This window comes from Mesoplodon densirostris, chromosome 1 (genome assembly GCF_025265405.1).
Source record: "Mesoplodon densirostris isolate mMesDen1 chromosome 1, mMesDen1 primary haplotype, whole genome shotgun sequence".
NCBI lineage: Eukaryota > Metazoa > Chordata > Mammalia > Artiodactyla > Ziphiidae > Mesoplodon > Mesoplodon densirostris.
The window spans coordinates 13,356,329-13,384,315 of NC_082661.1; the positions used below are offsets into that span (position 1 = coordinate 13,356,329).

General features: G+C 41.3%; 1 protein-coding gene across 2 annotated transcripts in view; it reads left to right on the top strand.

Moving 5' to 3' along the window:
• FAM204A (family with sequence similarity 204 member A) overlaps positions 1-7,223 on the top strand; it is a 32,594-nt gene extending 25,371 nt beyond the window's left edge. For both annotated transcript variants that reach the window (XM_060098737.1, XM_060098796.1), the window contains exons 7-8: positions 6,612-6,718; positions 7,022-7,223. In XM_060098737.1, the coding sequence (XP_059954720.1) occupies positions 6,612-6,718; positions 7,022-7,073 (159 nt within the window). In that variant the 3' untranslated portion in view covers positions 7,074-7,223. The remainder of the gene's footprint in view (positions 1-6,611; positions 6,719-7,021) is intronic.
• Positions 7,224-27,987: the final 20,764 nt, after the last annotated feature.

Genomic DNA, 27,987 nt, shown 5'->3' on the forward strand with positions numbered 1-27,987 from the left:
CATTGCACTGAGGACACTTTCTTTTAACCTCTGGGGTATGATTGGGTGATCACCTAGAATGGTGTTCCTTATGCTCTCTTTTAATTATGTTTATCTGTGCTTTTAACAAACCTTAAAAAAAAATTCAGATGTTACAAGTCTAATTAAAGAGACAGACAAAGCACAGTTTATACTGTAGATTTTTTCTGCAGTTCAATTAATCAGCATGTTTTCTCTTTTAATTAAAACCATTTTAGTAAATTAAAGCCCACAGCAAAACACATATATAATTTGTTTGTAATTAGCTCTTAATTGGTGGTAGTTGAAGCTTAGCACCCATGGTTTCTTTCTTCATGATTGCCATTTTATTAGCAGCCAGTCATTAATTAATCTTTTTCTAATTAGCTTATAAAACTGTTGATGGCACATTATTGTAAATGTGATTTTAAGTTCAAAGCTTGTTAATAAGCTTTCTTACTTAGAAGAACAGAGATAAAGAAATTGCTGAAAACAGTACTACAGTTCTTTAAAAAAACTGTCTTTCTGATGGGGACTGTGTAAAGCATCTAACAGCTTATGGTTAATTTTTTAATGCTTTTTTCCCTTATGAATGGAATAAGTTGCTTGAATATAAATGTCTCTATCCAGGAGTGATTTCAACAGTATAACATCTTTTCTCCCCCCTTTGGAATACTGTAATCTACGTATAATTTGAAGCCTTAACAGTCATCATTAAACCAGGTGTTATATAACCTATTCCACTATGAAATCAGAGTTGAGGATATGAATCAAAGTCTATCTTCTCAACCTCATGGACCAAATACAAAATTTTTTTATAAATTGCAAGGTGAATCATATACACATACACACACACACACACATATATGTAATATGTCTATGCAAATATATCTTATAATGTATTTTAAAAACAGGGTTTGTTGGGTTATGCTTTGAAATAAAAACCATTTGGATTTAACTGATAATGAAGTTGTAGGTATAAAAATAAATAATAGGTGTTTGTACAGTTGTGCACACAACATAGATGTAAGTAGTACACAAACATGCAAACCTGTGTGTGCACATTTTAAGATGACAGTGAAATTGGGCTGTTTCCTCTAACAGAGAGAAAAAGACTTGATTTACAGTCAGTGTTTAAATGACTGGATATGGCAGAGCTTATTTGCTGTCCTCAGAGCTTTGGCATCTCAGGTATGACTGTGGAGAGAAAGGTACCAATCCGAGTGGAGACATCCTGAATTTACTATAGCACCTGCCATGTTAAATTGTGATTTGAGTGAAATACATTAGCCACATCATCTTCTTTATTGAAATATACTAGCGATTTCATAAAACTCCTTAACTGCATGGTGTTCTGAGCTGTTAATATTTTTGCAAAGTTTTGAAAGTTACTAAAAAAAAAATAAAGCATCAGCAGTCCTTGGAAGTGCTTTTTCTTCTTTGCTTTTCGGACTTTGCATGTTATTTCAACTTTGGCTATTTCTCTGCTTGTTTTTAAGAAGGCATTTTGTGATGCCATGCAGGAGACACTAGAAAGGGATAGCTGACAAGGAAAAAATTAAAAATTGGATAAAAAGTAAATGAATAATGTCATATTACCAAAAAGATGAGAGGCTAATTTGTGCCGACTTTTTGCTAATTTTGTTCAAGCCTCAAAATGAGGAGCTGTCACCCGTTCTGTGTAGCACTGATGACAGTGCCAATGATCCATGAAATAAGCTGCCGCTGGCTTTGTTCTGATAAGAATGAACAAATCTGCACAATGTTCGGCTCCCAGAATCTCATTTTCATACTTGCATGCAGGCGAAAAGAAATAAGCTGTTTGCAGGCTTGATTAATCAGACATTGGAGGGGTTTTTGTCTCTTTGATCTCTTTCGTCTCCTAGGTAACTTGCTTGACATTAATGTTGAGCTCGAGTAAAGACAATCATGAATTGTCGACCAAACTGATATAGAAATTAAAGACCTTAACACTTTAAGTGCTCCAGTAATGGTTCCGCTTTACTTCAGAAAACATCTGTTTTCATTTAATTAAAGAACAAAAGAGAATGGCATAAATATTTTTTCATAGAGACCTATTATTCCATCAAAAGTTAAAGTATGATAATTGGTATTTTTAAATAAGTGCCTTGAAAGTGTTCAGAAGGGAGGAAAACTTCATAAATCTGTTACAAGCTAGTAATTCAAAGACGAGTAAAGTATTTTATGAAATGGATAAGAAGTTTACAGTGATGCTAGATTAAGCTGTTTGAATCAGATGCTTCAAGTGATTATCGGCATACTTTAGCAGGGCAAGGTTTAGTGAGAAAAATGAACTTTATTTTGCAAGTTTGTCTTTTAAAAATCTCTACTGTGTTACAAGATGTGCCATTATATCTATTTTACAACCCAATATGATTTACGCATGCTAAACCTGTAAAATTGAAAGGAATTAAAAAAATGTCGCTGGGTGCATTTGCTTGAGGTTATGCAGACGCTTTTACAAATCTTCCAAGTGGCTGTAAAGATGAATGCCTCAAGGGTCCAGCCAGGGCCCTGCTTTTCCAACCAGCTAAAGCCCTTATCTTAAATCCAAGCAAAGTACCATTAATCTTTTTGAAAGACCTTTTATGGCTTTTAATATATCCCAAATTAGAACATTTTACACCCTTGGTTCCTGAAATATGGTGATAAAAAGCCTTTAGAGCTTAATTTTCCTTACCGTTTGCTCTGACCAATTTGCAGTTCTTTGTGATAATGTTTAGACACCTTAATTAAAATGCAGCAAAATATTGGATGTTCTATATGGAAAATGCTGATACTTTGGCTACACATACAAGAAATTCTGTATATATTTTTGTTCGGTTAAAAAAATTTCTTCCCACATTGTGTTGCTATAGTTATCTGATGACCTGAAACCGTTTTTTAATATAAAAACCATTGACCAAGCTTTTGTGATGTTTACATTGGACACGAAGATGCATTTTTCTTTTTAGAGAAGCAAAAGGGGGATTCTTGTGGGCCTATATTGTTTGTTTGTAATACGGAAACGTAGCACGGTATTCTTTTATCTTCTGGAACTTGGGCTGGTCATCTTGCCTGAGAAAACATGTTTCTTCTCAACTGTCTCTTCTATAGAAGATCTCATGATCCTTTCATATTTCCAAATATTTCCATTCTTTTTACTTTCTCCACAGGAATAAGTGAAACATTCATTTTAAGCATGGGAAGGACACAACGTTGATAAGACTTTGCATCATCATTACAAGCTAAAAGATTCTTTCTGTAAAATGCATAGACCAGGCTTGTTTAATGTTTATCAGTTAAAGAACATTTCATTGAACCTAACCCCAGGCAAAATACAGTTAGAAAATATACCTTTCCTACAAACAGGTCTGCTTGAAGGTATTGCCTACGTACCTAATCGTTTACCATATTTAATTAGTCTACAAAGCGATGGAGCCCTCTCATGTAAATACATGTTTCTTACATTGTAATGAATTCTTTTTAACAAGTTTATACTATGTCTTATGTGGCATATGTGCTCTCATTCTTCACTGTGATGCTGTTTTTGCTGGGTTTGTCCTTCGTGTTGCTAGAAAACTAAAATCTTTTACATTGTAAGGGTATATGACCATGTTGAAGAGTCCCCATTTAAATCACATGACCACGGTGAGTGTCCAGACACACTGAGACGCTGTTTGGTTTGTCTGTCCCCAAACCAGAAAATCCATACTGGGAAATTTCAATAAGCTAAAAATGTAAGCTGCATCTTAATTTACAACAGTTTTAGGAAATAATTTTGTCATGGGGTTAATGGTACATGGCAGATATAGTTCAGGTCATTTTTGTTTCATGCTCAAAAGGATAGGCTCAATTTAAATATAAGATGAACTAGCTGAGCGGAACTTTTGTTAGGGGGTGGTCCTGGCAAAACTATATCATATTTCAAATTTGCATACGCTATCTAAAACACAGGAATATAATTAGACAGGCAAGTACTGAGTTCTGTGTTTTATCTTTTGGAGGTGGGGGACAGAGAAGAGACTAAATATCCTACACGAATGTGGAGAGACCCAGCATACATCTTAAACCCAGGCGGCAAGCTGCATGTTATGACAGTAGACAGTTCATTAGGTGCATTTAGTGTTCCCCTGATGTCCCCCAGCACCCCTGTGGCCAGCCGCCTCGCAGCCAGGTGGAATTGTGAGTAGTTCTGACCAGACGACTTTGAGCAGAAACGCTGTGTGTCGCTTCTGGACTAAAGCATTAAAGAGCCAGTGTAAGGGGGCTTCCCTGGTGGCACAATGGTTGAGAGTCCGCCTGCCGATGCAGGGGACACGGGTTCGTGCCCCGGTCTGGGAAGATCCCACATGCCGTGGAGCGGCTGGGCCCGTGAGCCATGGCCGCTGGGCCTGCATGTCCGGAGCCTGTGCTCTGCCACGGGAGAGGCCACAACAATGAGAGGCCCGCGAACCACACACACACAAAAAAAAGAGCCAGTGTGAGACCCTCTGGCCGTCTCTTCCTCTGCCACAGCGCCTTGAAAGCCATGTGTTGAGATGTTGGCACCACAAGATGGAGAGACCTGCCAGTCCACAGCTGACATTAAGTGAAACACGAAATAAAAGTTCAGCCACTGAGATGTGGGGGTTTGTTTGTTACTGCAGTTTTGACTGGCCTGACCAGACAGGCGTAACTTGATGTTTTTACGTTTATGACAAATGAATGGTGTTTCAGTCTATAGGAAATCCAGCTTCGTGATACATGATTCCAGAGCATTCTTCCAGAGCTTTGTTTTCTCCTTAGATGATGATGCTACAGCCCTTTGATTCTTAACCTTTTTTTTTAGTTGACTTTTATGAACTTCTCTGTAATAAAGAACTGGAAATGAAAAGAGAGCCAAAAGAACAGGTCCGGGATTGAAGCGGTCAGATGTAACTGGCAACCCCCTCTCCCCAGCTGCCCACCCCCCACCCCCCCGCCCGCCCCCGAAGCCCTCTTTTTAACAGCTGTATCTGCAGCGCCTGCAACAGTGCCTGGCAAAGTAATGCATTTGTGCCCTCGTGATATTGGTTGAATGAATGTCGTCCTTGTGAAAAAAGATGCTGCTGCTAGTGTTGGCTGGAGTGTCAGGAAGGCTCCGAGTTGGTCTGCTTTCCCAGGTGGGCTCACAGCCACAATCAACCCTCCTTCCTTCAGTGGCTTTCCTTCTGGTGTCGACTACCTCAACACGCTGGCTTGATTGTCATATTGCTTCCATTTTGTCATATTGCTTCCATTTACTTACCTTCTTTATGTGTATTCTTTCCTAGACTGAAAAATCAGATCTATTTTTGTTCTCATTTATAAAGCCCGGTCAGTGCTTGATGACTGCTTGTTTGTTTCATTCTAAAGGGAACTGTTCTGCAAGATGAGCTGAAAGGAGTGTCGGGCATGTCAAACCTCACTTTCCTAAGTCGGCTTCTCTCCTTACACACAAGCCCCTGACCGCCTGCCGTGCCTCACTGTTGGCCAGCAGGTCCCTAAACCTTGGGCTGTAATACTCTGACTTGAGAGTAGCTTCTGGGACCTTGCCTCTTGTCCACAAGTCTGCTGGCTACTGAAATGCAGTAGGCTGTGTACAGAGAGAGAAAAGGAAGGAAATACCAGGAAGAGATTTTTAGTCTTTGTTGTTTAACCTGGGTTCTTAACAGATACTTTTGAGCCATCCGTATAGGTGGGTGTTTTTAAAATCAGAGCCCACCAAAACTAGGGGACTACCATGCCTGTCCTGGAGACGCTCGCCGAGGAACAGCTCTGTGGCCAGAGAGCTGTACCATAGGTTATGGCACAGAAGCTGAAGGGCTAGAGAAATACAGAAATAAAGACTTTGGTGGGTTGAGTTAGAGAAGTCTTCCGGGGATGGGGCTGAGAGGAGGCTTTGTTCTGCTTCAACCTCTAGCACTGGGGCAGATGGGTGTAAGGGGGGAGCATGCACGCACGGGCGACTGGAAGAGGGAACACTTCGGTACTGTGGTCCTGGTGCCCCGCCTTTTTGCCTCTTGGCACCTCTTGTATTCCTTTTTCTATCAGTGAGTGACAAGCAATTGCCCGTCACACAAACTGTGTTTATGAAGTAGTAATTAGCTTTCCTGTGTTTTATTAATCACATCTATGACTGCCAATCTGAGCTTCTGATCAGCGTGAGATAATGGGTACACCCATACTGAGTTTCTGTAATTCTAGCCCAGAGCAAAGAAACTGGATGTCTCTGTCAGCCTGTGCAGCCTTATCGGGGTAAATTCCTGTCTGGCCTACTGAAATGCTGAAAGCGCTTCAAGATCTTCATCCACAGCCCTCGTGGACCCTCGACGGGCCTTAGTGTGGGAAGGAGTTCCATCTGGGAGACTGGGAGGCTGGTACAGCTGGGATAAAGGTCTGTGGGAGGTTAGGAGAATAGGGGCTAGCTACATCTTTGCATTTGTTGTAATTCGGTGGTTTTGGGGGCCGAGCATAAGAATTTCTATTCTTAGCATGTCTAAAGCAACGCTGACATGGGTTTCATACCCACAAATTCTCGAGTATTTGTATCACTGTAATTCTTGTATCAGCTAGAATATTTATTTTCACTTTTCCTCCTGTGTAACCCTTAGCTTGGTGTAAAAATTGCCAAAGCGATTGCCTGCCACAACTTTGTAAAAGCCAAAAAGGATGCTGAAAATTCACAGGTTGCTCGAAAAAAGAAGAAACTTGCCTGGGGGTGAGTTCAATATTTTTTAAATTAGTAATTCTACTAAATTCATAGGAATTACAGAAATCCTGTGATATATTTGTTGAATCCAGTTTGTGTGTAATTGTTATTCATTTTATTCTTTGTATCTTTGCTGAATGTTTATCAGATTATAAATACGGAGGCATTTCTTCCTCCTGTTTGATGTTTATTTTGTAATTGATGGAGTATGTGAAAACTTTTTAAAATTTATTTTACTTTGGCACTTAGTAAACATGTTACTTCAGGAAAGTATTTAGAAATAAATTGGGATTTTCATATTCTTCATTTTAGGTTTGAAGCAAAGAAGAGGTGGGAAACCAAAAGCAACATGGGATATATGTGACTTGCCAGAGTTCTTCAAGACCTTTGAGACTTCGCTTGAGTCTTCAGTTGCTTAATTTACTGAAAAGATTTTCCTGTTCATGTTAACTATGTCGGGGAATTGATGGAAATAGAAAAAAATAAGCATAAAATTTGGAAGTTGATTATCAAATCTTTTTTTCAGTCTTTTTCTAAAGAGCTCATCCTGCTGAAGTGAATGAAACGGAGCATTCTGTTATTTGTACAAGAAATCTAAGCATACATACAGGAAAAAAAAAAGATAGGATTTTATTTATTTATTTATATAGACCTCCAGTATAAAATCAATTTTACTTTTCATCCACTTGGTGTAGCATAGCCAATGAGCTCCTTGTACTTTCTTATCTGTACTCAGTGTAACTGCACTTACTCTGGAGCTGTGTTTTTAAGATTGGCATTTGTTTATAATGGATTAGTCATAAGTGCAAGAAAGATACTGTCTTTATAAATGACTTTATCTTAATGTTATAAAAGTAATTATTGGTTCTTTATTGGAGACAGTAGAGTTGCTATTTCACAGTCACATAATAAAAGGAATTGATTAATTTTTGTGTACCTTCAGATTAAATATCACAGTTTTTAAAAAGGACAGAATGTAGTATTTAGAGGATGATTTAAATTCAAGTGTTCTGCCTGGAAGTGTCTTCCTAAATCTCTCTCTCAGCCATGTCATTCCTTAAATTGTGAGATAGTTCTTAGGAGAGAAATTGGTTTAATAGTATTAGACAGTTATAACTCAAGACAGTGTAACTCTGAACCTTCTAAGAACAAACATGGTTTGATTATTTTTATTCCTCTTCCCCGTTACTCCTGGAGAGACTGAGTGAATGAATGAGGATAGAGGGGATTGGTGCCCTGGGAAGTGGTTTTCACTGAAGGTGTGTTTTGTAGTCCTAACTAGAAGGGGCTTTGAGAAATTGTCACAAGCTGGTGGACAAGACCACAGCTGGATGTTGTGATTTTCTGGGTAGGCCTAGGTATTTTGGCACCTCCTCTTGGTGCTCAGTGGAGGTAAAGAACTGCTAATTGTGGTTTTCATCAGGTCTCTTCCCTTCTTCAGCCTTCATCAGAGGTTTCTAGCTGTCCGATACAAACTTTCTCTAGGCTGATAACATAAATTCAGGAACATAGAAAATGAGTCATGATGATATTATTATTAGTATTATTTTTTTTTTCTTTAAATTTTATTTATTTATTTTGCGGTACGCGGGCCTATCACTGTTGTGGCCTGTCCTGTTGCGGAGCACAGGCTCCAGACACACAGGCTCAGCGGCCATGGCTCATGGGCCTAGTCACTCCGCGGCATGTGGGATCGGACCAGGACACAAACCCGCGTCCCCTGCATCCGCAGGCGGACTCTCAACCACTGCACCACCAGGGAAGCCCTATTTTGTTATTTTTAGACTTACAAACAGTAATCAAATTTTACTTATTTATGGTGGCATTTTTTTTTTCTGTGTTCTGGAATAAGTGAGCAACTAATTGCTATTTACGAGAACAAAAATAATATCTTGCTTCCACTTAGGTGACAAAAGTCAGTATAACAGAGAAAGCAAGATTTTAGGAGATTGTGTACCTTCTTATAGAATTCATAATGGAGAGATAGTCAGACTAAATATTGGAAAATCTAATATTTTATGATTTAATATTCCCTGTTGGGTTCTGTGGTTATAATCATACCCTGCTTAGCTACAGCATCTTATTTCAAACTCCTTATAGGTGAATACAGACTTAGAGTATAGGAAATTTTCCTCTAAAAAAAATCCTTCATGGGGGAAGTATCCACTACACAATCCAGTAGTTTTGTCTGAAACATGAAAAATGTTCACTTTGAGCAGGCAGGTAGTATGAGTATTCTCATGCCTAGGGCCCCAGCACAGGCATCTCCCTGCAGTCTCTGCCCCCCTTTCCCCCTGGATCCACTTCCTTAGAGCAGTGAGTGACCCCTGCAGGCACATCCCCACTCTGCTCGTGCTGAGGCCTTGCCAGAGTGGCCTCCTTTAGGGTCTGATTTGGGAGCCCCTGAACCCAGAGTTCCCCTGACTCTTCTTCCGCCTGCTCCGGGGCCAGCGGTTGCCCAGGGCCCCCACTCAGAGGTCCCACGTGGATGGGAGCTTTTTCCCTGAGTAGATGGCATTATGGTGGAATTAGGTAGCAGAGGATTCATTTGATAAGAGGAGCCATGACTCCTAAGGCCCCACTCTTCGGGGCCTGGGTTGTGAAAGGCTCTAAAACAGTGCAGCCAAGGAGAGGGTGGGAGAGGAAGAGGATTTGAGGGAGAGGAAGGGACTGGTTTTCTTGGGTTAACGCTGCTGGCATGTCATTTGGGAACACTTTACTTTTAATCTGTTTTAATTTGAATTATACATTTTACTCATGAAAGCATTAAAATGGGGACATTATTCTTAGAAAACCCAGGTTGCCCCCAAAGTGTAGTCATTTGTCCTCTCTGTCTGGTCACAGTGAAATAAAGATTCTTTTTGGATCAGTAATAACTTCAGTTCCTGAAGCTTTAACACGTGCATTTACTACCACCAGAATGACTGAATTAGATTAGTAATGTAAACGTCAGGTATTGTTAACCAAGATTAATGTGTTTCAGGCCATGGGTATGGCATTAATGTAACTACAGTTTACTGTTTGAGTACTTCAGGCTAAAACACTTTACTAAAGAACAGTAATTTTGAGCTTTGCAGCACTGGTTCTGAGAAGTAAAGTTGATAGTGCATTCTTCTTTGGGAGCCCTCAGGATGTTTCTGATTTTCAGCAGAACATTCTATTCTTTCACCAAAGGAAGAGTTTGAATATATAATCTCAGGTTTGCTGTAATTAGTTCTGATGACAGACTTAAATACCTTGGCCAAAACTGTAAATCAGTAGTTAAGCAGGTTTTTGCAACTGATCATAAATCTCAAAACTCCATATTTTAAACGTGCTTATTATTTTTTAGAGAGACAGCTAAGGGAGGAGCAGACCAAGGACAGGAATAAAATGTTACCTGAACTTGACTAACAGCTTAAAACCTCACCTTTAAAATCTGATTTCCCTGATACCTATTGTCTAAAATGTTATCTAAATATTTTAATAACTTAGCTTATTCTTTGGTAAGACAGGTTTGAACTTAATTTTTAAAATGTGAAGGTTGATTTTCAAATATTCACATTTTCATTTGTCAAGTAAAGATATCACATTTTTAGAAAGGTATGTCCTGCTAAACTATAAAAAATATATGAGGTTAATATTTAAATAAAATGCCAATTGTCAGTAGTATGTTTTAAGAGGTAATGTTTGAGGAAACAAGAGTATAATATTAACATCAGGCCCCATTTTGGAAAATTAACTTAGTGAAACCTGGTAGTCAAATTCAGAACCAACCAAAATAATTCAAGTTTTTCCATGTTGGCAGAAGTCGCTTTTATTTTTAGTATCTGGCAGAGCAACAAATGCTTTGCATGTCAGTTTAATGTTTTTTGAAGCCAACTGTTTATTCATTGGCTTAAAATTTACACTCTAGTAAAGTCTTAGCCTTGACTTTCATGAAACAAATAGTAATATTTGGACAAAATATGTGCACGAAAATCTTTTTCCAAGACCAAATGTAGATTGGTGTTTGTGGCATCAGTGCTTTCTAACATGGTAATGGATCTGAAAATGCTTTGAAAAGTCTTAAGTCGTTATAAACCCAGGGCATGTATTTCAAGGAATTGATTTTTATTATGAAATAATCAGAGCATCTTTCTAGGTTTTCAGATTTAAATTAGTGAGAGACTTTCTACTAGAAAGTAGAATCTATATGGAGTAAATTTCAATGAACTATCAAAAGATTCTTTTACCAATTTGTTTATTCTTGACCTTAGTAGCATACTGAGACAATGAGATCCATTTTTCCATTTTTGAGGTTGGGATGCTCTGTAGATTTTGTTAAAATGAGTAGAGCTGCTTTTTTTTTTTTTTTTTTTTTGCGGTATGCGAGCCACTCACTGTTGTGGCCTCTCCTGTTGCAGAGCACAGGCTCCGGACGTTCAGGCTCAGTGGCCATGGCTCACGGGCCCAGCCGCTCCGCGGCATGTGGGATCTTCCCGGACCGGGGCATGAACCCACGTCCCCTGCATCGGCAGGCGGACTCTCAACCACTGCACCACCAGGGAAGCCCCATTCTTTAGTTTTTATTATTTTATCCTCCCTCCACTCTACTCACCTTAAAAGACACACACGCGCGCTTGCACACACATTCAGCGTTGTAGCTGTAATCAGCACAAAGACATACTGGGAAAGGGATTCTCAACTCCAGTCGAGAACATGGCAGCCTGTAAAAGATCTAGATGTCATGAAGAAACTTAGAAAGGAGTCAAACTGTTGTGCTCTCGTGTTAAAATGAAGTGTGCAGTTTCTTCAACAGCATCTCCTCCTACTCTCCTGTGAGTATTCTGGAGATATGTGTTCATTTTGCTAGAATTTCTTCAGATACAACAGTGGTGCCCCGCTAGCTCTTGTGACCATGATCCCTGGAACACGACTACAGGCCTTTGGTAGGACTATCTATTAAATGCCGTGTAATACGCTGAGTTTTTAGATATGCTTGTAAAATCAAGAATTAGCTGAGGGATAATTATCTTTTTATTAATATTAGTAACTCCCTTTTTAGATTCAAGTAAAACATAAGAATTTTCCAAGTAGGAGGACATTTAGAAAAAAAATGAATTTCGGTACATGCCTTTTATATCCAGACCAGGTTTCTTAAGGAAACACAGAATAAAAGGGACTGAGATGGGAACGGAGGGTAGTGTCCAAGAGAAGCCTCGGCTCCTGGGTGCTCCTGCCTGGGGCTCCTCCTGTGTCCTTACTGGTGTCATTCTAGAAGGCCCAGCCCACATCTCCTCCAGGGCCCATGGGCTGCCTCTTGCTGAGTTGCTGCAGGGGGCCAGCTATGTGACGGGTATGGAATGAGGTAATCTTTTCCCACTTCTAATTTCTGAAAGGTGTGTCTGTCCAGTTATTACTTGTTCTTTGAACTGAAACGTTTAGAAACCAACACCTGTGGTACAAGCTGTAATTATTGATATCTGTTTCATATTCATCTGTAAGTTCTGACATTTGATCAAGAAGTTAATATATCACTTCATCTTCAGGCTGCATATGCCTCAGCTATAAACGTTTTATTTTTTGATGGATAGTATCCAGTTATGACTGCCCAGAATAAAAAGTGTTTGCATTTGTAATGTGAGTGATACTAGAAGTAATTATGAATGTCACAAGGAGTAGTGAAACAATGAAGCCTTGCGTTTCTTTGAATTCCTCCCTACTTGATATCTGAGAGACATTCACTGAATACCTACTCAGTGTTAGACACTAACTCGTGCTGATGCAAAAATGAATAAGCACAGTGTGATTGGGAAGCATATGGGAAACATATATAAAGCATGTTTTGGACAACTTGATTTTTAGGTAGGCTATTAACACAAAGGAATAATCTACATGTAATAACTTAAATAACTTAGACGTAAACTTTTTAGTTCTGTGGGTATACGTTCTCTCCAGGGTGTGAAGTCTCGCTGGGCAGCTGCTTACGGTCACTCACTAGCTTAGCACTCACCTCACAGTGAGTGGGATTGACACCCTGACTTTCACCTTATTTCTTAGACTCATGCAGAGGTGAGGGTCACTGATGGGGTGAGACTAGGGGGTGAATGCAACTGTTTTGCACAATACTCCCTAATTTTAAGCTTAAAGTTTTTCTTAGGCTGTACCAACACATCCTTTATACTACAATGGCTGTGCCACAGTGCCTGCCCATGTTAGGGAACTGTTAACTACTATAAGAAATATGTCCCCAAACTACAATGACTCAAACACTATAGAACTTTATTTCCTGCTCATGGGACGAAGGAGGATGTTCCTGTCACCGGAGGGCTCTGCTCTGTGCACTCATTCAGAGATCCAGGCTGACAGCAGCTCTCTGACTTTCTCTTCCTAGCAACCCTGGGGGTCAGCATCCCAGTCAACTGGTAGGGAAGTAACCATAGAATAGCACTCAGGGGAGGTGATGGGCCTGGCCTGGAAGGGGAATACTTCTGCTCACTTTGTACCAGCTAGAACCTCATTACCTCACCTAACTGCAAGGGAGGCTGGGAAATGTAGACTGTTTCCCAGGAAGGGGAGGAAATACATTTAGTAAAAAGCTAGCAGTGTCTGCCACGTGTGACCATCGCATGTGACCTTGACTTGTAGTAGCCAGGTGTTACTGAGGCATGATGTTGAATACCACAAACTGCTATTTGTGGTTTGATGTAAGCATTTTACTTGGATGTGTTGGCAGAGCTGATCAAAATAGCCGCTCAGATTGCCAGGTAATGTGCATGGTAGAGGTCCCGAGCATCTCCCACAACATATGGTAAGTGCTGAAGTAGAATCACATTTCAACAAGACTCAAATGAGAATGTAGTTGCCACCCGTGGAAAGTCAGTCAAGGTCACGGCAGAGGCGATGCTTAGTTTAAGTCGAAAAGGGTAGAACTGGGACTTCATACAGGAGACCAGTTGAAGCAAGATCATCCCAGGCAGGAGGAGCAGCCTGACACGTTGGAGGCACAGCCAGGAGTTTAGCAGTGGGGTCGTGTGGGAGTTTGGAGGCCCAGCCGGAGAACGATGGTGCTGGAGAGGGTGGCCGGAGCCCCCTTGCGCACAGACAGTGAGACGCGTGGGGGAGTTTGGACTTGTGTCTCTAGGGAGTGAGGACACATCAACTCATATTAAGCAAGCAAGAAATGCATGTTCGCGTAATGAGAAATGGGTTGGGAGGCAAACCTGAAGGTAGGTCAGTTAGGGTATTTCAATAGCCCAGGGGAGAACTGATGAGAACCTAAACCAAGGCTGTGGGAATGGAGGGGAGAGCATGAATGTCAGGGGTGTTCGGGGGGAGCCTTGACGAGACTAGCTGACTGTTTGCACAGGGGTGCGGGAGGGTTGGGTGCTTATGGACGGTGATGTGGGATGAGGGAGGCAGGTAGCAGAGAGCAGGAAATGTAGGTCGTATTTAGTAATTTAGTCGTATTTCGTCGTGTGAAATCAGACATTTAGCAATGCTGGTGATACTTAGACTCACTGTGGCAAGGTTCATGTGGAATTTCCTTCTGGAAGGTCAGAAGAGAAGGTTGTTGCAGAAGCCAGGAAAGAGACTTATTTAAAAGGAAGGAGGCTTATTTAAAAGGTGGAGTGTCAACAGCAGCAAACACTGCTGAGCCGTCGAGTAAGATGACAGCGGCTTCAGGAGGCCCTGGTCATCTTGGCCAAATCAGAGATTTAAATCTGGATCACAATAAGTGGCCCCTCAGATCAGGTTTCTGAGAAGCAGTGTCTCAGATGTCTTCTGAAAGTGACGTATAAAGGTGTGCATGTCTGGAAAAACCTGTAAGGGAGAGAGTGAAGCCGATGAGGAAGGGAAAGAGCTGGTTAAGCCTTGGCCCCTTATGGCAAAGGAGACAGCCTCTCCTGCCCTTATCCCAGTCGGCCAGTGGCTGTGGGCCTTCCCTGGGGTGTCACTTCCCTGGGCAAAGTGGCCTCCCTCAGTGGAGGGCAATTCTCTCAAAGAGGGACAGCCGGCCACTGTTAGCAGCTGAAGCAGCAGCTGGGGGATGGATAGGCCCACCCAGTAAAGGGAGATGCGGGGAGTGTGGATGTGTGTGCGGGACAGGACACACAGTCCTCATCGTGGCATGGGCCCAGCTCTATCGGGGGAGATTATTTGGAAAAACGGGGGGTGGTGGTGGTGGTAAACTTGAGGTCAGAAGGGTTTAAGTAATCCCCACCTTGCCTGATATCTTGATTACATGAGAAATAGAGATGCCTGATAGTGCTGGGTAGAAAGAAGCCTGCTGGATTTGAAATCATAGGTGTTGTGATTATTGATTCCAATAATAAGTGAAACCCCTTAATAACGCTCCCTGAGATAGTATGAAAACTGAGCTGCTTAAAGATTGAAAAAACTCGTGAGCGCCTGCAACCGTGAGTACACGGTAGAAATTGAAACCATCTACTACTATAAGATATGTGCTTAAATATCAGTATATAGATAAATGTATGTACATATATTGATACATATAGAGAGGAGGAGCTCCCATAGTAAGTTCCGTGGCATCTTGGCCCATTAAGAAAAACAGGTTTCTGTGGTTAAATACATTTGGGAAACACTGCATGTTAACACCACTGTGACCTTGACAGTGCATATCATCAGCACATTAAGGCCTCTGAGAAGTCAGTAACCTCCTGCTGTTGATCACAATGCTTCTCAAGTTTGTTTAACAATGTGATCTTTTTTCTTTTTCACCTACCACTTATTAACAATCCACGTGAGTGAATCCACGTATTTAAACGCTCTGGGAAACACAAACCGAACTGTACAACATCTAGAATGGTAACATTTTAGACTATCTAACACTGCTTTTGCTTCCGGGAACCCTGTCTGGGAAGGGCCTCTGTGCTTTCCCCCTCTGTGTTTGTGCTGAGCCCCTCCCCTCCCCCTGTCTAGCCAAATCCATCCTTTATTTGAGGCTCATCTTATATCCTCATTCTCTCAAGTTTTCCTTGGTATCTCCCCCCAGGGTGTGGAAATCACATCCTCTGAACGCTTATATTATACAGATTTCTGAGTTCAACCCAGACCTACTGGATCTCTGAGCATGTGGTTTGGAACTGTTTTGTTTGATTTTCAAGGTCTCCAGTGATTCTAATGCAGCTAGACTGGCACAGGATTACGGGCCAACATTTTATGTGAATGGAAGGATGGTGGATGGATATATGGGTGGATGGGTGAATATATACATACCTGGTCCTTCCAGGTGAACCATTTGAAGTCTTATCTTGATGTCCGTATTAAATATTCATGACTCATTGAGAATATAAGCCTTGGAACTATGGTATTGTTCTACTGAAAAAAACTTTTAAACATGCTGAGAATCAGTATTGTATATGCTCCTGCCTCAAAGAAACACCTTAATTCTACATACATTATATAAAAGTCTTGCCGGTTGAGAAGCTAAAATGTTTTCATTACACGTTCCATACTCTTGGAAGCATCCCTCTAAGGAAGCCAACACATATTATACTTTTTTATAGATGAGGAAACTGAGATGCCGGAGGTTAAGAGAGAACTCCAAGCCTGTCCCTCTCTCTAGCCTACAAGAGCTGGGGTTAGGGCCCAGGCCAGGCCTTTGCTCTTTACCCCTCTTCCAGTGATTCTTAAAGTGTGATCCATGCACTACCAGCAAGCAGAAGAATCACTTGTTAAAAATGTGAACTCCAGGGTCCCTCTCTGGGGGTGGGGCCTGGGATTCTGCATTTTAATAAGCTCCTCTGTGATTAATGCACATTAATTCTGAAGGATTGTTGTCTTGGAGTAGCACCTCCTTCCTACACAGGTAAGCTGGGATGGGAAAGACAAAAACAAGCCAGTGAAACTTGCATGTCTTATCACAAACCATAGGGAGGGAGGGATACCTCAGTATACATACTGAGTCTAATTCCATTAATATAAATGCTCATATTCCCAAAAAGCTCTACTCATAAACCATATTCATTAACAAAAAAAAAAAGGAAAAGAAAAAGAAAAGTTCCGTGTCAAAGAACTCGATTGGAATCCTCACTTGGGACTCGCTTCCTTACCAGCAGTGCTCAAAAAGAAAAGAAAAGGAGAAAATCCAAAATCTGTGTGCATAAAAGTTCCATTCCCCATGGCGGAAGGCTTAATTAAAGTTCTCAGATGTTTCTCTGCAGCTTGGAAGACATTTTTATGAAATTCACATATTACTGGAAGTGGCTCCAACAATTCTCGAGGTCAAAAGCTTTGTAAATGGCCTCGCTGCATCAGGAGCACGCCGCCCTCTTCAGGATTCCTGTCCTGGCTCCTTTCCCTCGAGTCTCGTGGTGGGAAGCACTGACTGCTCCAGGATGGCACTAGAGTGTTTTCCACAGGTACGGTCAAATGACAGAATCCGGAAGAAATGGACTTCCCTGCATTTTCTTTCCTGAGTCTTTTCAGTAAATATGTGTTGAGGGCTTGTTATACTCCAGGTACAGTTGTAAGCACTGAGGATACGGCAGTGAGCAAAACAGAAAAATCCTGAGCTTCATGGAGCCCATATTTTAGTGGGAAAGACAGATCATAAACAAACTAGACAACATCACCGTGGTTCCCAAGGTGAGATCCTGGACCAGCAGCACCTGGGAGATGGAGAAATGCATGTTTTCAAGTTCTAGGCCAGACCCGAATCAGAAATTGGTATAACAAACCCTGCAGGTGAGTGACTCTCATGTACACACAGTTTGAGAACCACTGTGCTCTCGTGTGGGGAGAAGCTATGGAGAAAAAGACAGCGTCCAGAGCAGGTGTTGCTGATACCAGCAGATGTTAAAATAGTGAAGCAGTTACACCCTGGACTCTGGAGCAGCCCAGATTCAAAGGCCGGCACTACCACTATGAACGGTGTCACCTCAAGCAGGTCACGTCACTTCTCTGTATCTTGGTTCTCCTACTGAACAGTGGAGCCTACTAATAGTACCTGTGCAACAGGGCTGTGAGGATGAAAGGAATTGATGAATATGAAAGTGCCCAGATCCTGATACATAGCAAATAATATCCTCATGGGGAGACAGTTCTCTGGGGTTTCTTTCTTTTTTTTTTTTTTTTTGCTGTACGCGGAGCCTCTCACTGTCATGGCCTCTCCTGCTGCGGAGCACAGGTTCCGGACGCACAGGCTCAGCGGCCATGGCTCATGGACCCAGCTGCTCCGCGGCATGTGGGATCTTCCCGGACTGGGGCACGAACCCGTGTCCCCTGCATAGGCAGGTGGACTCTCAACCACTGCACCACCAGGGAAGCCCTCTCTGGGGTTTCTTGCATTACTCACATCTTGCAAGCAAGGCAGAACTACCCTTTTGTCGCAAACTATCTTTGCGAGGATGTTTGTGTATAAACAGCCTTGGAAGATTGAGATAGTGTCTCCCTCTGGATCGAAGGCCATGCTTACTGTCCAGTATGATAAAGAACGTCTTCCTTTGGAGCTAAGGCAGCCATGCCTGTTCCCATTATAAAGATCTGGAGCAGGTGTCATCTGGCCCTCTTAGTATCACACTATTGGAATCAGTGCAAAATGTGCTGAGACAATGGCTACTGCTTGTGAGTAATAAATTGTCCTTTGTCTCTGATCCAGAAGTCTAGTATCCTCTACCAGCATTGATGAAACAGTGGCAGGCTGACTTACTGACTTTAAGTAGGGCGAAATCTCAGCCCCTTCATAGTTCTTGAGGATACTTGTATGAATGTTTGGGTGTGTGTTAGTATTACTGTTATTACTCCCCACATGTGCCAAATTTCTGGAAGAAGCAAAAATACAACTGGTGACTCCAGCCTTCAGAGAGCTTCCTAATGACCCAAAGAGGTTAAATATCCGTATAAAGATGACAAGAAAGACAGTAGAATGGGTTTGAATCTAGGCTCTGGACTCTCACTCTCTATGGGAACTCTCTAAGCCTCAATATCTTATTTGTCAAGTGGCATTAGTAATAGCGCTTACCTTGTGAACTTGCTGTGGACATTAAGATAATGCACGTAGAAAGTTTAACCCGAGACCTGGCATTCAGTGAGCACTCAATTACCATTGGCTCATATTACTGTATTAATTTTGTGTGTAAAATATGGTCAGAGCATTTTCTATCCTCTCCCTTGATCTTTCGGGAAGTCAGACCCAATACCATACTGTACTCCAGGCAGAAGCTGCTTTTCAACTACCCAAACCCCAACTCAGTGTATTCCTGGATTCTGCCCCCAAAATTCTCCAAATTAAGCTCCTATAGGTGGGGTGGATAAAGGACTGACTTTAGTCAGAAAGCTCTCAGTTCATATATAATTTGAGTTCATATATAATATGATAATAATTTGAAGTTTATATGGTTGTTTGCAAAGATTTTATTACTGTACATAAAACTCTAGCACATAATATATATTCAACCAATGTTATTCAGCCCCCTTGGCTGCAACAGCATGGTTTAATGGACCATTCCTTTTTCATGACTGCATCCCTAGGACTTTTCACAATGACTAGCACATAGTAGGTGTTCAATAAAAAATTTTGACTGACTGAATGAACCGAAGTACCTGCTAATTAATAAACTCTTATTTTCCCTTCCTTGGAGACATTTTTGCTTTAAAATGTCCTCGGTATATTTTTCTGAAACCAAAAGATTTTTGACAAAGATCCTCAGCTTCCTCTCTGCCACTGGCTTTTAAACTTCTGGAGGCCACAGACAGACCCTCTCTCTGAAAAGACACACATGTGAACATATACACTGTATTCTGATATGATTCCAGTGGTTCTTGGATCTCCTAAACACTTCCTATATAGAGCACCATACTTAAAACTCCTGTTCTAGAGTACCCAGCCCACTAAGATAAGAAGGCCAAGAAATCCCATCCCCTCTGTCTGTCCCAAATCAGCAAGCTAGTATGGACAACCTATAACACAGTGGCTATTTCATCCCTTTAGTCAAGGCCACATAAGACCTACTTCCAATTACTTGTGTTTTAGAAGAGCAAACCTTAAAGCACTTCAGATATTTTGGGTTCCTTAAAATAGATTTGTGGGTTCTGAATAAGCTCAGGGAAATGTTATTGTAAAAATAGTTTCATTCAGTCTTACTGATCATGCTTATCATCCTGAAAAGTCTTAACATACTTTCTATAACTATGTTTCTGCTCTCCCTCCATTCTCTAGTTGTGAGAATACCCAGTGGTCAAAGATTTACCAACCTTCTCTGGGCCCTAGAAAACTGGGCAGTCAACACCCTCCTGGAAGCAGAAAGGAGGACTGGACAGGAGAAGACTTTCTAAAACTAAATCATGTCAAGTGCCTTGTTTGACCTCAAAAAATACTTCACCAGGGTTGGTAATTGATTGACAGGGAAACTCAAAGGGAGAAATGGGGAATGGATGAAAATACTTAAGTAAAACTGCCCAGAGGAAGAACCTGAAAAGTTCAGGCATAGATTTTCTGCAAAGATGAAAGTATAGGCTTTAGCGTACTCAAGAATTAGGCAGCGAGTTTTCTCCTTTTGGAAGCTAAAAAAAAGAATGATCTGCTGCCCAAGACAAAGAAGAAAATGATTTGGGCCCAGAGGGAACTGTCACTCATACCTACACTGTCCAGGGGGCTAGAGAAGGATTATAGCCGCTATTTTGGCTTCTCTAGAGTGAAGCAGCAAAACAATGTCTAGTAGTTGCTAGGCAACCATTAGCTCATCGCTGCCCTTTTCCATTAAACATTATCTCCCTTCTTAGATTGTTTTAATTTATTTTTTTAAACAGGAAAGGTAATGCAACAGAGAATTATCAGTGTGACCTAACAATAAAAATGCATTTGAGGTAAAGGTTTTTGCAAAGGTTAGATCACTCTTGGGTGGGATGTTAAAAATAGTGACCGTTGACTGAAACCTCTTCCCCCAAATATTTCGTCACTTGACCTCATGTTTCCCGATGCCAAAAATAACACTGGAGACATAACAATAATCTCTGAACGTTGTAAAACTTAAGGTCAGACATTTTTACATTGATCCAGTTTGAATAACCCTCTCCGTGCTCTGCTATGACCTACCCCAAGCTAGAGCTTGTCCTATGGCAAGTTTCTCTACCGGAAAAGAATGGTTGTTAGAGGTGGTGAAATGGAGTTCTGGCTCTCATCAGCTTTGCAGACAGCTGAAAGCATATTATTCACAGTATCTGAGCAGAGACAGGGAAATACCTCCTGTTTATGTAAGGAACAATTTCTGGAACATAAAAATGAAAAGTACCTGAAAGGAGACAGTATGAGTCTTTGTTCAGAAACCCATGTGCCTTCAAGTTTTAGAGATACATTTGTGACTTTTACAAGAGGATGAGGCGGTACCCAGCAAAAGGGAAGTCAGGATTAGGGGAGTTACTGGTAGCCTGCCATGCACTACGCACATAGGGTCTTTTTTTTAAATTCCAGTGGGTTCACTGTCTGGCTCAGGGGACCTGCCTGGGAAGGGATTCAGGGAAAGAAGATGGGCTGGTTCCATGGACTGGCGCTCAAACACTTAAAGCCACACATATAAAGTTAGTTCTCTCACTTCCATACACACCCCAAGATAAGGAGATGAGAACGGGTGTAGGGCCTGGGAGAGTCAAATATGCAAATAACTAGGTTCCAAGCCTGGTTCTCTTGCTCACAAGTTGTGTGACCTTGGGCAACTTTCCTGTGTTCTTTGTTTGTAAGTGAGGGCAATAATATCTACTTCATCAGGGCTGTTATGAGAATTAAACAATATCATGGATGGTAAATGGCAGCCACCATTATTATCATTATTACTTTTTGTTGCTACTAACACCACCTCACTACCAACACTGTTCCTCTACAGTAGAGAAACATGGCTTCACGCTGCCCCTTTCAGATGTCTGTTACTCCTCCAGGCTGCATTTAGTGTTCTAAATGCAACTCCATCTGGACTAAAAGAGTATATACACCATATAATTCCAACTATATGACCTTCTGGAAAAGGCCAAACTTTGGAGACAGTAAAAAAGATCAAGGGTTACCAGGGCTGGGGCTGGGGGGAAGAGGAGAGACAAAAAGGTGGAGCACAGAGGATTTGGGGGGCAGTGAACATACTCTGTATGATGTTACAATGACGGATATATGCCATTATACATTTGAATGTACAACACCGAGAGTGAACCCTAAGGTAAACAGTGGACTTTGTGTGATTATGATGTGACAATATGGGTTCATCCTTGGTACCAAACGTACCACTCTGTGAGTGATACTGATAAGGGAGGAGACTATGCCTATGTGGGAGCAGGGTATATGAGGTAGCTCTGTACCTCTCAATTTTGTTGTAAACCTAAAACTGCTCTAAAAAATTTGTCTTTACGTTAAAAAAAGAAAAGAATGTAGGTTTCCCTCTTGCAGTCACTTTCCTCTTAAAGTCCAATGTAGGAGAAAGATGTCATCGGAGTCACCCAAATAGAGAAAAGTAACTGGGGTAAACGGTGTAAAGGAGTTCTCAATTCCAGGAGAGGCCACGATAAGTGGACATGACTGGGTCAAGATGCAGGAGGACCAGGGAGACTTCCCTGAGGACAGGAGAGTGGAGCTCAGCTCTGAAAAGCTGAGCGCGTGGAAGCATGCTCCACGCCGGGAAACAGCCCAAGGTCCTCTGGTGAGGGGGAGGTGACACTCTTAGAGGCTTAAGAGGATTGGGGGTGGATAAGAGAAATCCAGGAGTGGGGAGGTCAGGGGCGAAGCTTCAGGTCAGGAGTAGAATAAGCCCAGGCCAACCACACAGCGTGTTGAAGACCCAAGCACTCCTGCGATCACTAACATTGGTCGAGCCCACTTGCTGTGGAGGCCCAGGGATCTCAGGGGCTGCCAGCTGCAGGGGCCACCCCTGGACCCAGCCTGCCCCTGCTCCCCGTGGCAGCCCCCTCCACCATGGTCTCAGCCTCTGGGACCATTGCTGGTGGCCCTCTGCCTTTCTGCACATCCATCATCCCTCTTAGGAGCTTCACTTAGTCATAGCCTTTCCCTCTATGGTTGAAGAAGTTTTACTTGGTGCTTTTACACATGCTGTGATCCCCCATTGTCCCAAAGGGGATAATGGTTCTGGAAGAGGCTATAGTGTGTGGGAAAACCATGCTTAGGAATGCAGCAGCTGGACTCCTGGCCGTCCGGAGGAGCTGGCCCTTCCCATCTCAGGACGACTGGACTCCTCACAGCCTCGCCACCCTCCTCCTGGGCTCTTTGGGAGGATGATTGTTCTTTGTCCTTTGGTGCCATGCAGACACACAACACTTTAGGAGAACATCAACAGAGCGCCGGGAAACACCATGCTACAAAATAACCTGCACTGTCATCACGTACATGTTTTTATGATCATCAGTTATTTAAAAGGATGTACTCTAGGTACCTCCTGAGTGATTACTGGGTGGGCCAAAAGGTTCGTTCGGTTTCTTCTGTAAGATGGCTCCAGTAGCACTTAGTTGTCTCTAACTTCATTCAAGACAGTTTTGTTAGATTGTATGTGACAGCTGTCATATCAGCGTGCATTTAAAAAAAGACTTAATCAAAATTGGTGAATTTTTGTGTAGCCATTTTAATATTGAAGACGGAAGAAAAAAAGCAACATTTTCAGCGTATTATACTTTATTATTTCCAGAAAGGTAAAAACACAACCGAAATGCAAAAAGAGATTTGTGCAGTATATGGAGAAGGTGCTGTGACTGATCGAATGTGTCGAAAGTGGTTTGTGAAGTTTTGCGCTGGAGATTGCTTGCTGGGTGATGGATGCTCCACGGTCAGGTAGACCAGTTGAAGTTGATAGCGATCAAATCAAAACAATAATTGAGAACAATCAATGTTATACCACGCGGGAGATAGCCGACATACTCAAAATATCCAAATCAAGCGTTGAAAATCATTTGCACCACCTTGGTTATGTGAATCACTTTGATGTTTGGGTTCCACATAGTTAAGTGAAAAAAACCTTCTTGACCGTATTTCCACATGCGATTCTCTACTGAAACATAATGAAAACTTTCTGTTTTTAAAACAAATGGTGACAAACAATGAAAAGTGGATACTGTACAATAATGTGGAACAGAAGAGATCGTGGGACAAGCGAAATGAACCATCACTAACCACACCAAAGGCCGGTCTTCAGTGAAAGGAGGTGATGTTGTGTATATGGTGGGATTGGAAGGGATTCCTCTATTATGAGCTCCTTCCGTTAAACCAAACAATTAATTCCAACAGGTACTGCTCCCAATTAGACCAACTGGAGGCAGCACTCTACAAAAAGCATCCAGAATTAGTCAACAGAAAACGCATAATCTTCCATCAGGATAACGCAAGATCGCATGTTTCTTTGATGACCAGGCGAAAACTGTTACAGCTTGCCTGGGAAGTTCTGATTCATCTGCCATATTCACCAGACATTGCACCTTCAGATTTCCATTTATTTCGGTCTTTACAAAATTCTCTTAATGGAAGAAATTTCAATTCCCTGAAAAACTGTAAAAGGCACCTGGAACATTCTTTGCTCAAAAAGATAAAAAAGTTTCAGGAAGATGGAATTAAGAAGTTGCCTGAAAAATGGCAGAAGGTAGTGGAACAAAATGGTGAATACGTTATTCAATAAAGTTCTTGGTGAAAATGAAAAATGTGTCTTTTATTTTTATTTAAAAAGCCAAAGGCATTGGGACTTCCCTGGTGGCACAGTGGTTCAGAATCCGCCTGCCAGTGCAGGGGATGTGGGTTCAATCCCTGGTCCGGGAAGATCCCACATGCCGCAGAGCAGCTAAGCCCGTGTGCCACAACTACTGAGCCTGTGCTCTAGAGCCTGTGAGCCACAATTACTAAAGCCTGCGTGCCTAGAGCCCATGCTCTTCAACAAGCGAAGCCACCGCAATGAGAAGCCTGTGCACCACAACGAAGAGTAGCCCCTGCTCGCAACAACTAGAGAAGCAAAGAAGCAACGAAGACTCCACGCATCAACGAAGACCCAACGCAGCCATAAATAAATAAATAAATAAATAAATAAATTAATTAATTAAAAAAAAACCAACTGAAGGCACTTTATGACCAACCCAGTATTTTATAAGCATGGTTCAGTTGATGATCCATTAGCAAAATTATTTTAGAATAATATTACACTTGTCAGCAAATATAAAAATTATTAATTTGGTCACTACAGTAAACCACCCAGATCATGGGTCTCTATCAAGCCATTTCATTAGAGCTGAGATATTCCTCTGGTTTCAACTTCTAATCAAAAAGTCATTGCTATGAAAAGCATTTAAACACGAATCCCTGTAATTTTTTGGTTTTTTAGAACTTTGATACATTGTCATAATAATCTCATTAAATAATATTTTGTTAGGAAAGGATAAAGCATTTTTGACCAGGGTAATTTGAGGGGGATAATAACCCAAACAATAGGATGGCAATAAATACATCTTGCAGCCTGAGAATTTGGCACTAAAGATCAATATTTAATGTTCATTGCAGCATTATTCACAATAGCCAAAAGATGGAAACAACCCAAATGTCCCTCAACTGATGAATGGGTAAGCAAAAGGCCATAGATCCACACAATGGAATATTATTCAGCCATAAAAAGCAACTAAGTACTTATACATGCCACAACGTAGAAGAACCTTGAAAGCATTATGCTAAGTCAAAGGAGCAAGATACAAAAGGCCACATATGATTCCATTCATATGAAATATCCACAAGAGGAAAATCCATGGAGACAGAGAGTAGATTAGTAATTGCCAAGGAGGGAAGGGGGTATGGGGAGTAATTGCTAAGGGACACAGGGTTTCTTTTAGGGGTGATGACAATATTCTGGATTTAGACAGTGGTGATGGTTGTACAACTCTGTGGATACACTAAAAACCACAGAACTCTATCTAAACTTTAAAATAGTGAAATTCATTTATGTGAATTATATCTCAATTTAGAAAAGAGTAGATACACTGGCAGGCCATAACCATGTTTACATTTACTCAGCTGTTAGTGTTATTGTTTAGACAAATGTTCTGCAGATGTGGTCATGAACCATCTGTACTTTACTGAAGTTAACTGGTCAAACTGCATTTTCCTGATGCCCCAGTGGAATGGAAGCAACAGAATCTGCATTTCTAATAAGCTCTTGGGTAATTTTTTTTGCACAAAAAATGCCTCAGAGGTTAGGATTTTGGTTTTGGGCTTTTAAAAAATCTTTTAATAAACAAGAGATACCATTTGGGCTGTAAGCTCCTAATAGGAAAAACAACTATGAATTGCAGACCAGAGGTATCATTCTGAAATCTCCCCACATCGTCATCCTAGGAATTTCCCTTATCTCCCTCCCATGTTGAGCTCTTATTACCTGCACTCCACATCTTCCTCTTTCTTAATCTCTTGTTTTGGTGGCACTCATCTTCGAGACATTTCTAAGGAAGGGTGCAGAGAAGAAAAATTTTTCTGAGAACTTGCCTGATTGAAATTGCCTTATTCTACCCTGTAATTGAATAATAGACTGAGTTTGAAATTATAAATTGGTATTAATTTTCCTTCTGAATTTTGAAGGCCTTATTCCATTACTTTCTGTCTTCTGGTATTGCTGTTGAGAAATCTGAAGGCATCATGATTCTTGATTCCTTGTGGGTGAACTGCTTTTATTTTTCTTCTTTTTTCATTCTCTCTGGAAGCTTGTAATCTCTTCTCTCTTTCTCCTGTGTTCTGGAAGCTCATGTTGATACGTCTTTGCAAGGTCGTTTTTACTCATTGTCCTGGGCCCTTTCAATTTTACCAACTAATGTCTGTCAATTATGGGAAACTTTCTTAAAATATTTTATTGATATTTTCCCCTTTCTTACAGAAAAAATTCACCTCTCATTCTAGAATCTCTTGTTTTGTTTTTGCTTTCATTCTGTTTTTAAGATAATATTATCATCTTCCAAGTTTTCAATTGAGGGTTTCATTTCTGCTCTATTTAAAATTCTTGGAGCTCTTTTTACAATTCTCAGAATTTCCCTTTTTATAGTAATCTGTTTTTGTTTTATGGTTGCAATATCTTAGGTCTCAGAGGTTTACTTCTAATTGCAAATTATCTGTTTCCACCAAATTGCTTATTTATGTTCATTTGTTTGGTTTTCTTCTTTTTCATTATAATCCTTGGTTGTCTGGTTATATTTAAGAGTGGAGAGATGACATGCTGATTTAAAGCTCTGAGAGCATGAGGGGAGCTCAAACACCACAGCCTTATCTATGGTAGGATGACCTAACTGGGCTGTGATTTAAATGACAGTGTTTAGGTCTTTCAGACCAGTCAAATTCCCCATAGATGCCACCACTTTCTCCTTAAAGGTTGAAGTCTTGGCTACCAGCTTTCTGGGACCTAAATGAGTAAATGGGTGGGCATCTCAACTTCCAGCATGTGTACCTTCCCTCATCACCCTGGCCTGGTATGTTTTCCCTCCCTCTACCATGTCTAAGATCTCTCAGTCCAAAGACATCCTGTTCGTCTTCTCCAGGGAGAGGGTGGGGAAGGATATCAGCTTAAAAGCCAAATACTTGGGCTTCCCTGGTGGCGCAGTGGTTGACAGTCCGCCTGCCGATGCAGGGGACATGGGTTCGTGCCTCGGTCTGGGAAGATCCCACATGCCACGGAGCGGCTGGGCCCGTGAGCCATGGCCACTGAGCCTGCGCGTCCGGAGCCTGTGCTCCGCAACAGGAGAGGCCACAACAGTGAGAGGCCCATGTACCTCAAAAAAAGCCAAATGCTTATAAACAGATTTTTCAATCAATCCTCCTTACTTTTCCAACCTCCCTTCACCCCCACGTCTAGAGGTAACTGGAGCCATTAGAATTTCTTACCGTTTGTGCAGTGAGTGGGTCTTGGCTTTTCCCATCAGCCCCTAAGGATCCAGTCATCTCAGGTTTCTTCATTGTTTCCAGCTTCTATTAACTTGGTTGCAAATGACTCTTTTTCTATTTACTGTCCTTGTAGATATGTGCCTTTAAAAGACGGTTTTAGTATTATGGTGGAAGGAATGAAAGTAGATAAGTTCCATCCACCATTTTTGTCCGGAAATCTCTCTTAGTTTTTTAAATCAACTTCACGAAATGTGATATATATATAATAAACTGCACCCATTTAAAATGTGCAATCCATTAGTTTTAACAGAAGTATATGCCTGTAAAACCTCTACCACAATTAAGATACGAAACATTTCCATTACCCCAGATATTCCTTGTGCTCCATTTGCAGTCCAAGCCTCCTTCTAGTGTCCCAAACAACCACCAGTTTGTTTTTTAGCACTATAAATTAGTTTGCATTTTCTAGAAT